This window comes from Thermothelomyces heterothallicus (assembly GCF_042370625.1).
Source record: "Thermothelomyces heterothallicus CBS 202.75 unplaced genomic scaffold P884_scaffold_32, whole genome shotgun sequence".
Lineage (NCBI taxonomy): Eukaryota > Fungi > Ascomycota > Sordariomycetes > Sordariales > Chaetomiaceae > Thermothelomyces > Thermothelomyces heterothallicus.
Window position 1 is genome coordinate 252,070 of NW_027192593.1, and position 12,531 is coordinate 264,600.

At 51.6% G+C, this 12,531-nt stretch overlaps 1 protein-coding gene across 1 annotated transcript; it reads left to right on the plus strand.

The window, feature by feature from the left end:
* The first annotated feature begins 2,128 nt into the window (after positions 1 to 2,128).
* Positions 2,129 to 8,394, plus strand: P884DRAFT_85822 (ABC transporter). The gene is made up of 12 exons (XM_069446126.1): positions 2,129 to 2,591; positions 2,739 to 3,276; positions 3,592 to 4,098; positions 4,207 to 4,440; positions 4,574 to 5,271; positions 5,383 to 5,545; positions 5,629 to 6,066; positions 6,136 to 6,259; positions 6,354 to 6,541; positions 6,651 to 7,269; positions 7,383 to 7,838; positions 7,987 to 8,394. The coding sequence occupies exons 1-12, from the start codon at positions 2,367 to 2,369 to the stop codon at positions 8,240 to 8,242; spliced, it is 4,446 nt and encodes a 1,481-aa protein (XP_069294112.1). The 5' UTR covers positions 2,129 to 2,366; the 3' UTR covers positions 8,243 to 8,394.
* Positions 8,395 to 12,531: the final 4,137 nt, after the last annotated feature.

Here is a 12,531-nt window from a genome sequence, read left to right on the forward strand (position 1 = left end):
AAAGGGAGCGGAGGTAGGGCTGTTGTCGGTAGGTGGCAACACAGCAAAGAGGACGGATCTTTTGATTTTTTCTTTTCTTTCTTCCTTCCCTCTTCCTTTGTGCCTTCGACAAGGGAAAAGATGCGGCGTGGGTTACCAAGGAGCAAAGCTTGGGACACGGGACAAGTTGAAAACCAACTTTGGCTACGCAAAGGGGAGAGCACTCAGTCATTCGACCCGTACCTGACCCCGGAGGATCCGAATAGAGACAATTATGACAGAGTATTAAGACCTGCATACATCATTCCTTGGGATCATGGAACTCACCAGTTATATGCAAGAGGTTGTCTGGCCCCTGCCCTCGGGTCTCAAGTCTTTCCTTCTATTTCCCGGTTTTCGCTTCCTGGCCGCGCTCGCGCATGGAGGGCGGCGGGCGAATACGGGGGAAGAAATTGTGCCAGAGGCCCGAGATGCTTATGTCTAGGCGTAGCATAGGGTTCTCCACATTCACCTCATTCCAAGAAGAGTTACAATATGAGGTGGCATCCGGTAAGGCGTGATGCCAGTTATTTTTGGGAGAAGCTGGCTCTGCTGGCCCAGGCCGCAAACCTGGAAAGGGCCAGAATGCGGGCCAAGTGGATTAAAGACGGCTCGGCGTGTTGGCGTGCTTGCCAGAGATTGACGCCGGAATTGCGGCATCGGGGAGATCCAATCAACACGAGCTGGGGCGGCCTGGAATAACACGAGAGACGATTACGATCGGGTACCTGAAGGACAACGGAGGTTACACTGCTTTCTGCTACGCTGGCGTGCGACTTGGCGGTACCCTTGTGTATTCCGTCATTCCGCGGAGCTTCTTAACTTGCATGCAGGGGAACTGGTTTGTCTTGCAAAAAAAAAAAAAAAAAAGAGGGAGGGGGGGTTGGACTAGCATGTTGCCTGCAGCGAATATCTAGTGTAGCCGGGCCGCCATGACGGGGAACGGCTTTGTCGATCACCTTCGGGGAAGCGGCGGGAGATGGACGGCCAATCAATACGACGGGCCAAGACCTGTCATCGAATGACAGCCGCTAGCGTAGGGCAAGCTCGAGCCCAGCCGCATTCAGTAGTGTAGTAGATCCAGGCGGGCGACACAACAATCGATAGTGTAATTAATGTGTGTAACAGTGGCATGGCGGCTGAGGGCGCAATACCACCGGGACATTCGGCAGGGACCCAGCCCAACGCCACTTTGACAACGTGGATCCGACATGGATTAGTGTACGGATTACACTTCGAAAATAGCTACGGTGGTAATTACACCACATGGCGGCGCACATAACATGCCTACATAATAATATTAACACATACATGTATGCACTTTGTTCAGAACACCACCAACCTTTACAATAACTCGGTACGAACCATTCCACCAATGTCCAATACTAGGTAGCGGTAAGTTGAGTATGCTCGCCAATGGTTCCCCAAAAGAGGAGTTGATCGTCCTGCCAAGGTTCACCACGTCCAGGTCGGCCCGCCATTGTCGCAAACTTACAGGCACCGAACAGATGGAGCCGAGCAAAGCCGGATTTCCAACCGTGTTCCTTGGCTGCGGCTATCACAAATGCCCCGCCGTCGGAAACTGCATTTGCTTAACTGAGTCTGTTCCTTGGCCGTCTAATGACCATCGGTGCAAGTTTCCCCCGGTCCATGATTGCTCGTATGCATCTAATATGCATTCACATACATACATACATACATACATCCACTAGACAGCTGACCACTGACCACTTCCGGACAGCTCCCTCAGCTCCTCGGGAATAGGAGGGCAAACATATCCGCCCTCCCCATGGTAGCGTCCCATCATTGTGGGGAGGCCCGGGGGGGTGTATATTTGGGCTGGTCCAACAAATCGCGTTATATATGCACATATATTCTGTAAGCACACGTTCAGCGTTGTCCCATCGCGCCTCGATCCCAAGAATCGGCCACGGAATAACCGAAGCTGCTTCCTCTTCCACCCTGCTTCCAAGGCCGGATCGCCCAGTCTAGACCTAGCAAAGCGCAATCAATCAGCAGAAAGCGTTTTTCTAGGGACCCGGAGGAAACCAATATGTAATTAGGACCTGCAGCCGAGGGATATACGCTTCTCTGTGCTGAGAAACATTGCCGAAAGTTCCAAACTCAAACATCATTTCAGACCCTTTCCTTCTCATCTCTTCTTCCCCTTTTTCACACACACATACACACACACACACACACACACATTTCCCCTTTCTCCTCTCGCCATTGTCCCCACCTTCCAGTTCCTGTCCCCTTCTTCCGCGGATTTTCTATCCCTCCCGGAACCTGAGCCGTTGGGCTTCCCGCCTGCGCGCGCCCTCGTCCGATGCGCCAACTAGACAACCATGGCCCAACCGTCTCCCGTTTCGTGTGTGCGCATCGACGACTCGTTTGGCCCTCACGCCGGCGACTGTCGCGGAGGCTTCGACTTCACGCTGCTCTTTGAGGAGACGATCTTGAGGTTGGCGCCCGCCGGACTCCTCCTCCTCGCGCTTCCGCTGCGCGTCTGGTACCTGTCAAAGCTCTCGAGAAAGCTAGGGTCTGCCAAACGCGTACTGCCAATCAAGATAGTAAGATCTCAACCGCCCCCAAGATCCTAATTATCCATCTATCTACCCAGCATTACGAGCCGTGGATCCGTCTGCTCGCCCTGTGTGTGCTGCGACCAAGGGGAGGGAAATTTCGCGACTGACATACATGTCTCCTGAACTGAGCAGGTCGCCTGGATACTCCTCGGAGCGCTACAGCTCGCTACACTAGTCCTGTGGGCTCTCCCGTCCGCCGCCCGGACGACCACTACTCTACCCTCGGCTGCTGTCGTCTTGGCCTCCACGGTTGGACTCTGTGTCCTTTCCTCCCTGGAGCACACACGTCTCGTACGCCCCTCGACGGCCATCGGCGTCTTCCTGTTCGCCACGCTCTTGTGTGACATTGCTCACACCAGGACGCTTTGGCTCCGAGCGGGAGACCAGCTGCACCACAATATTGCCATCCTTTCCACGACCGCGGTAGCCACCAAGGCCTCTATCCTTGTGCTCGAAGCTCTCGACAAGCGCGGCACCTTTCGTCCCGAGTTCCAGGACTACCCGCCAGAGGCCACGAGCAGCATCTTCAACCGCGCCTTCTTCTGGTGGCTCAACCCCCTGTTCAAGCAGGGGTTTCGCCGCGATCTTGACGTTGACGACTTGTTCCTGCTCGATAAGCACCTACGCGCCTCATACGGATTCGCGCGTTTTCAGTCGCTTTGGAACTCTAGTGAGTATTAGACAGTGTGGCGCATGTCTCACCTCGCGTTTGAATCTCATTTTCTCTCTCATCAATTTCTGGAACCCATGTTTTATTGTTTCTTTTTTTTTTTTTTTTTTTTGAAACCCCCCACCCCTGCATGCTCACCTAGCAAGCAGCATTGGCTCACTGTTAATTACACTTTCTGAACTTCCCGATTTCACAATCACACCCACCCACACCCATTTTACGTCCAATAATTAATTAACCAACCCCTGGAAACCACGTCATAGACCGCAACCATAATCGCATTGTTTTTTTTGGTGTTTTGCTGACATATACTAGTCACGGAAAAGTCCCCCTATTCTCTGTTGTGGGCATCCTATCGCGTCCTCAAGTGGCCGGTTCTCCAGACGATCCTGCCACGGGCCTGCTACACTGCCCTCTCGTTCTGCCAGCCGTTTCTCATCAACCACGCGATCGTGTTATCCCAGGAGCCGGTTACCCATGTCAGCACGCAAAAGGGATACGGCCTCATTGGCGCGTACATCCTGGTCTACGGCGGCATCGCGCTCGCCATGGGCCAATACCAGCATCGCACATACCGCAGTATTGCCATGCTCCGCGCCGGTCTTGTCTCCATCATCTACCGTAAGACGAGCACCGTGAGCCTCAGGGGAATCGATCCAGCCACCTCGATGACCCTGATGAGCGCCGACATTGAGCGCATCGTCCAAGGCTTCCAGACAATGCACGAGATCTGGGGCAACTCGATCGAGGTCGCGCTGGCCATATACCTCCTCGAACGGCAGCTAGGGGTTGCGTGTGTGGTGCCTGTTGCCGTCTCCATCTGTAAGGCATTCTACTTCCCTCCTTTCCCTTGCCGGCTGAATACTTCTCCGGACCACCCATGCTCAGGGGCACGCTCGTCGCTCGCTCTCTTCGCTAACGCACAAGCAGTCTCCCTGCTGGGCTCCATCGTGGCCATGAACTTTATCATGTCCCGACAGGCCATGTGGCTCGAGGCCATCGAGAAGCGCATCTCGGCCACGTCGGCCATGCTCTCCTCGATGAAGGGCGTCAAGATGTGCGGGCTCAAAGACACGCTGCTCTCCAGCCTGCAGCAACTGCGCGTCGATGAGCTGAGAATCTCCAAGAAATTCCGGAGATTGATCATCTGGAACATGTTATTCGGTAAGTGAAGGCAGCGCTCTCTAGACGTACCGCCCAACGTAGATAGGGGAAACGTGGAAGAGAAAGAAAACAAGATATGGGATTAAAAAAAAAAAAAAAGACAACCGACTAATCATGGAACATACATATATAGCCTACATGACGCAGGTCTTCGCGCCCGTCTTGACCTTCCTGGTGTTCTCCATCCGCGCCCGCGACACCGGGGACAAGACGCTGGACACGGCGCGCGTCTTCACGTCGCTATCCCTGTTTGCCCTGCTCTCGGAGCCCCTGGCCTCGCTCGTCATGGCCCTCGCCGCCTACCTGGGGGCCGTCGGCAGTTTCGTCCGCATCCAGCAGTTCCTCGAGTCCGAGGAGCGGCCGGACATGCCCAAGCCCGAGGCCGAGCCGACCGAGAAGCCGGGGATCGACGAGTCGGCAGCGGATGCCGTCATCGTTCAGGGCGGTAGCTTCGGCTGGGACCCCGAGAAGGAGCCCATCCTCCAGGACATCACCATGTCGGTCCCCTGGCGTAAGCTGACCATGGTCGTCGGCCCCGTCGGCTGCGGCAAGTCGACCCTGCTGCTGTCCATCCTGGGCGAGGTGCCCGCCCTCGCGGGATCGGTGCGCCTCGGGTCCGCAAGCGTCGCCTACTGCTCCCAGGACCCCTGGCACATGAACGGCACCATCCGCCAGGCCATCGTCGGCTGCGAAGAGTACGACGAGAAGTGGTACGCCCGCGTCGTTCACGCCTGCTCCCTCCGGAGGGACTTTCGAGAGTTGCCGCTCGGCGATTCCACAAAAATCGGAAGCGGCGGCATCGCCCTGAGCGGGGGGCAGAGCCAGCGCATTGTAGGACAGCCCCCCTACCCCGGCCCCCCCCCCTTCTTTCCAACAAACATCCATTCATTTCGAGACGAGCACCGAGCTGACAATCCCGGTTTTTTCCTTTTGTTTTTATAGGCACTTGCCCGGGCCGTATATGCCCGCAGAAAGATTGTTATTCTGGACGATGTCCTGGGTGGGCTCGACAACACAACTGAGAACCACGTCTTCCACAGCCTGCTCGGCGAGAAGGGCCTGCTCCGTGATATGGAGGCTACCGTCCTCCTTGTTTCGTCTTCTGGTAAGTCGAACTTCGAACTTCAAAAAACCCCCTCCTCCCCCTTCCCCCCTTTCTGATAGCCACCCTAACAACGCTTTGAATAGCAAAACGCCTCCCGTACTCGGATCACATCGTGTGTCTGGGCTCGGACGGTAAGATCGATTCCCAGGGCACATATGCCCAGCTCGACGCCGCTGGAGGCTACGTGTCCTCGTTCTGCTTGCCCCGCGCCGACTGGACCTACACCCCCGAGGATGAAGACCAGAGGCCCGAGGTCGCGATCGAGAAGCTCCCGCCGAGCCTGACGACGGTGGAGGACCGGTCTGGGGCGGAGGGAGACTCGAGCGCCTCGAGCACGTCGAGCAAGACGGCCTACAACAACAACAACAACAACAACAACAACGCCGACGGCGGGGACGGGATGAGCCGGCGCACCGGCGACATCCAGATCTACCTCTACTACATCAAGTCGGTCGGCTGGTGGGCGACCCTCATCTTCGTCTTTGCCATCTCCGGCTTTGCTTTCTGCCTCTCCTTCCCCAGTAAGTGGTCATACTGCTCTCCTGTCCAGTTCGGGAGGAACGGTGTCCGCTGACAGCCGCGTAAAACAGCCATCTGGGTGGAATGGTGGGCCGCCTACAACGAGGACGATCCCAATGGCAACCTCGGATACTGGCTCGGCATATATGCCATGCTCGGTGGCATCGCCATTATCTGCTTGGTCCTCAGTTGCTGGTACGTGTTTTGTTTGGCTCATCCTCCCGGGCCTCTTTCTTCTCTCCCCGCCTCATGCTATGGCGTCCATGGGTTTCTAACCAAGGCCGTCCAGGCAAATGATCATGACAATGGTTCCCCGATCCGGCGAGAAGTTCCATTTCGCCCTGCTCAGCGCCGTTCTCAACAACCCCATGTCCTTCTTCGTCAACACGGACTCGGGAGTCACCCTGAATCGATTCAGCCAGGACTTGCAGCTCATTGATATGGAACTGCCCATCTCGGCACTGAACACCTTCGCGAGTGAGATACATCCTCCTCCTCCCTCCCCCCCCCTCCCCTTCTTTTTTTTTCTGGCCCCATAACCCACTCGCTTTCACCTCTTCCCTTTTAGGCTGACATCGTTGTCCAGCTCTTGTCATGTGTCTCGCGCAAATGGCTCTCATCGGCTACGGCTCTGTCTACGCGGCGATCTCGTTCCCCGTTTTGCTGGTGTCCCTGTATATCATCCAGAAGGTCTATCTGCGCACATCGCGGCAGCTGCGTCTCATGGACCTCGAGACCAAGGCGCCGCTCTACTCGCTGTTTGAGGAGTCCCTGAGCGGTATCGCCACCATCCGCGCCTTCCAGTGGCAGGACAAGCTCAACGACAAGAACCACGAGCTTCTGGACCGCTCCCAGCGGCCCTTCTACTTGCTCTTCTCGGTCCAGCGCTGGCTCACACTCGTCCTCGACCTGGTGGTCGCGGCCATCGCCGTGCTGCTGGTCGTCTTGGTCGTCGCCCTGCGCGGGACTCTCGCGGCAGGCGGCGTCGGCCTCGCCCTGCTCAACGTGATCCAGTTCAGCCAGAACATCAAGCTGCTGGTCTCGTTCTGGACGACCCTCGAAACGCACATCGGCTCCGTGGCCCGCATCAAGAGCTTCACCGAGACGGCCGTGCCCGAGGACCTGCCCGAGGAGAACCAGCAGCCCCCGCCGGGTTGGCCGTCGGCGGGCGCCATCGAGTTTAGCAACCTGTCGGCCTCATACAAGTAAGTGTCCCGCACCCTCCGGCCCCTCCCCTCCCCCTGCCCCCCACCCCCGCCCAAACAATTGCAACAGGTTGTTCCCCCGGCTGACCATCGATGGCCTCCTTTCTCCCCAGCCGCGACGAGCTCGTATTGAAAGAGGTCTGCCTGTCCATCAAGGCGGGAGAGAAGATTGGGATCTGCGGGCGGACGGGCAGCGGCAAGACGTCCCTCATCATGACGCTCTTCCGGCTCGTGGACATGCAGGGCGGGTCGATCAGCGTGGACGGCGTGGACATCTCGACGCTGCCGCGGCAGGAGGTGCGCAGCAAGATCGTCGCCGTGCCGCAGCACCCGTTCCTCCTCAAGGGCTCCGTCCGTCTCAACGCGGACCCGATGGGCCAGGCGTCCGACCAGGACATCACCGCGGCGCTACAGTGCGTCCAGCTGATGGAGGCGGTCGAGAAGAACGGCGGGCTCGACGCCGACATCGACGACCTCAACCTGTCAGTCGGCCAGAAGCAGCTGTTCTGTCTCGCCAGGGCCATGCTCCGCCCCAGTACCATCCTCATCCTCGACGAGGCCACCAGCAGGTTAGGAGGACCCCCTCCCCCCCTTTTTTTCTTCCCTCACCCAATTTGACTATCTTTTCTTTCCTTGTTTTTTCTCTCTCTCTTTTTAATACCCCGTTGTCTGTCCGATGTTACAAAACTGCGCTTGCTGACATATATCAATCAATAGCATCGACGCCAAGACTGAGGAGACCATGCAGCGTCTTATTCGGAGGAAGTTCGCCAACCACACCGTCATCGCGGTGGCTCACCGCATCGAGACCATCATGGACTTTGACAAGGTGGCGGTTCTCGACGCGGGAAGGCTCGTAGAATTTGACAACCCCTATAAGCTCCTCGAGTCGCCAGGGTCCGCATTCACAAAGCTGTACTGCGCAGCACTCGCAGAGGAGGAGCAGGACTTAGATAAGAAGCGGCCGACATGAAACTTGTTGTTGACATAATTAGGTACAGTACATGATGCATTTGACACCAGGCGGTAATGGCCATTAAGAGGGGGCTTGGAAGTCGTGCGGTACATCAAAGTGCATAGGTTGTTTTGAGTCGGATTTTTCTCCTACTTCGCTTTACACATGTAATTATTACCCGTCGATCGCTTCCCGATCGGGTGACTACATAGTTATCTGTTCGGAACTATTGTTGTATGTAATCCGTACATATATACTGTAATGCACGTCTGTACCATGTATGTATTGTACATAGGCACCTGCGCAGTTGTGCAAGGTTAGTTAAACCCACGCCCACGTTGTCCTACCAATTCGTACACGAATTGGGCACGCCGAACGCTGCATCAATGTAAACATGCTACAAGCACTGCACTGGATGACACGAGGCGGCAGACTCGGGAGATGGGAGACTGGGGGATGTTGGGTGGGCGGGGTTATCCGTGACTGTCGGCGTATCGGCATCGTTCCCGAATCTGTCATGGAGTGTAGTTATAGGTAATTAATTAATCTTTTCATACCTCGCAAGTTCATCCCAAGGACACCCAAATCCTACGCTCACTTAATATACCTAAGAGTTTCACAATGTGGTCACCACAGAGCTTTCGCTCATGGCCCGCTCTGGTTATTCAGAGCGTTTTTTTGTGGATGTGTGCGTGACTCTATCTCATAAATACTAATTATAGCTTGTCTCCCAGCCAGCGTACCGAATTATTATTCGTATTCGTGGCCTGTCGCTTCATTTGCTTATTATCGCGGGGGCCGTACCATTCACGGGGTGCCGGACTGCAGTGTTGGTTGGCCTGAGTGAAACCGAACGCAGCAAAGTGGCGCGGATGGGGGGCTTATGGGGCGCTTTATTGCATACGCCCTCTACTCGTCTCTGGGTAAACTGCACGCCACTGCGGACCGAGACAAATTCTTCTGTTCTAGAACTTCGCGACCAAAATGTCGACGGCAGCTGCCGCAGCTGAGTCTGCGCCAAGCATCGGGACAGGGGCAACTCAGCCCGTTGCTAAGAGAAAAAGGAGAGAAAGGGGGGGGGGGGGGGGGGGGGGGACAGTGCAACCGAGGGTGATCGACGTGACCTAGGACAATGTCCTCCTTTTTTGTTTGAAGACAAAAAAAAATTAGAAGCTTACGTTGATGTTAGCGTTCCGGAAATCAGGTTTGGTTCTCTTCAACTCTCAACACTCTGGAGCGTCGTTATAGGGATGAACAGTCCGGGCTGATCATTAGGTAGGGTGCCCCAATGATATGACGAGAAGTATTTTCTCAAGGCTCAAGGTTATGCATTCTCCCTGCTTTTTGCCAACCTTTGGTTCCCTAGCCCCTCTTTTTTTTCCTACGTCTAAATTTTTTTGTGTAACTACCCTGATTGGCTGTCTCGACGAATGAAGTCTGACGCCATTCTGACCCCGGGTCGTGTCAGGGCTCAGCGACATTGGATAGCAGACGAGCGAGATGGGAATTTGGGTCTTTCAGGGCCGTCGATGCTGTGTCTTCGAGACTCGTGCCCAGGTCAAGCAAGATATGCCTGGGTAGTAGGGTTTAGATAGCAAGCCGGTACGGATTTCCGGTTTGTCGAGCTTTGGGAGGTCGCACAGCACGCATGTCATGACCATCAGTACTTACCAACTATTAAAACGCTGAAAGATAAATCACCTATACCACTATAGATGAAAGAATCAAACAGGGACATCGTATCGCCCTGCTGTCTGCCCAAAACTCAGACGCATACGAACCTAATCAGGAGCATATCATACCCAGAGACTCTTGATTACTGTTTCCATTATCGATTTCGGATTTCATCATTCCCGTGATTGAACGCTAAATCACGAAAACGAGAGCAGTGTGGCAATGAATCGTGCTAATCAAAACCAGGTAATTAGGTACCTTAAGTACATAATTACTATTTGTCGGAAGCTGTGGAGCTTCTAAGCGTATTAGCCACGCGTTTGCCATAGCTGTATAAGGCTGTTTAACGCATTGGCCAGTCCCTTTGTCTATAAATACCACTCTTTTTATCTCCTTTGTAGATAGTTTTAACAAGGCACTCTTTTCCTTCATACAGCCACCTACTACAGACTGCTTTCAATGCTCCCGGAGCTCCTACTACGTTCGGCAGTTATAAGCCTAGCGCCTTAACTGCTCCTCTGCCGACGTATCTTCAATATCAGTGGTAGCTTCTTCCTCTATTACGAACACTCATACCCTGCTTCTATACGTATTCGACGACACGTCTATTATATCCGAGATCCCAGTCGAGACTTCTACACGCCTTACAGGGCCTAGTTCCTAGAATTCGTGGTATATTAAACTGTAGTTATAGGCTGAATTTGCCGGTATATAGGACTTCGTTAACCCTGACGGCGACCGTAAGCCAGATCTATAAGTTCTAGAGCGCCTAACTTGTGAGCAAGCTAGGAATAACCTTATCTAGGCGCTATAGGAGCAACTCTAGGGAGGAGGACTATTACCCTCGATATCTGGCGATCTGATACCTTTAGAAGAAGCTATTATAGCTAAATTCGTGTAACTAGAAGACTCCTTCTATAAGAATATCGCGTATACTATAGATATTAGTAAGCGGTTAGGATAGCTATAACGCTAGCTAATATATACTATAGATCCTAAACTCTATAAAGCTATAAAAGCATATAGGAAGAAGGGTATTAACCTTATTAGGGGGATTATCTAGGCGCTTCGCTCTATACTTATACTATCTATTGTAATACTTTATATAATGGTTATAGTATAATATATAGCTAGTCTTGATATAGCTAAGCGTTTAGGAGTTAATCTATAGCGCTAGATTTGTAACTTTAATGTCGCCTTCTAGTAAGCTATCTAATATAATATCCTAGAAGTATAGGGTATATAAGGACTATACGCCTTTCTTGACGCCATTAGTATATATATCTTACTAGCCTAGGTAATATATAAGAGGATAAAAGTCGAGGTCGCTAATAGTCTAGGAAAGCTACTTCTAGAGCTTAGTTCCCTTGTTACGATAGCCGAGATCCTAATTAATAACAATATATAACCTAGAGTCTCTCGGAAGTATAGAATCTTCTTGATAACTAATACGTTAATACTTCCTATAGTTTAGAAGAGCGGTAAGGAGAGAGGCAGAGACTTATATAGAGACTCTTGTAGCGGTTAGTAGTATAATATAAAGTATCCCTATAGGCGTCTAAGACATCTATAGGATCTAGTAGATTACTATACTCTTAAGTAAGCTGTCTATAGTAATAAGTAATGCTTATACCTATCTGATAAGGAATACGAGAGGATTTGCTAGGAGCTTAATAAGCTAAAGTAGGCTAGACTAAAAAACTAGCTTATTGCTAAGTAGAGAAAGCTATCTTATTCTAGGTAGTTAAGGATAGGATACCCTAGTTCTCTTAATATGTCAATTATTAGCCCTTAGCTACTCGGTAAGCTCTCGACTTACTATAGGACGTTTAATATAGTTACTCTATAGCGCTATCCTCTTTCAGAAAGTACTCTATTAGACTTATATAGTATAATCTATTTGGTTAATGATAAGAAGTTCCTTTTACCTAAGACGTTTGTTAAGGTAGAAGATCCTAAGTTTATTAAAGTAGGTACGACGACCTTTCCTATTAGTAGGAGGGGCACTTAGGTAATCGAGAACATTCTAGATAGACTATATAGACTATATACCAAGAAGCTAATACTTAAGGATATTACTATTATTAAAGAGTTCTATATTAATATTATCTTAGAAGCTCTATTACTTAAGGTAGGCGCTTAGTACTATAGCTTAGATTACTTACTATATTTCGGAATATTAGAAAATAACGTTATTCTTTATAAGTTAGAACGTAAGTATAATCTTACCTTCCTCGAATATAAGCTACTTTCCTATTACTTAAGCTTTCTAGACTATATCTTAATTAGTAAAGCAGGTATTATAAACGTTCGTATATCCTTATAGAACGTATTTACTATATATAGTAGAAGGTTACGTATATAAGCGTTACCTATTATAAGAGAGAATACCAAGGATCTTTGGCACTTAAGAGCTAGCTACCTCGGACTAAAAGCGTTAAAAGCGCTTATTAATAACGCTAGAAACGTCTATATTAAGGGGATAGCACGTATTAAGTACAAGAGCTACACTTATATTTATACTACTAAGGTCATTTCGAGAAGACCGCCTAAGTAGAAGTCTATATACCTGTTCTAGCGAGTAACCTAGGATCTATTTAATTATCCTAAATCGATTGATAGATCGCGATAGC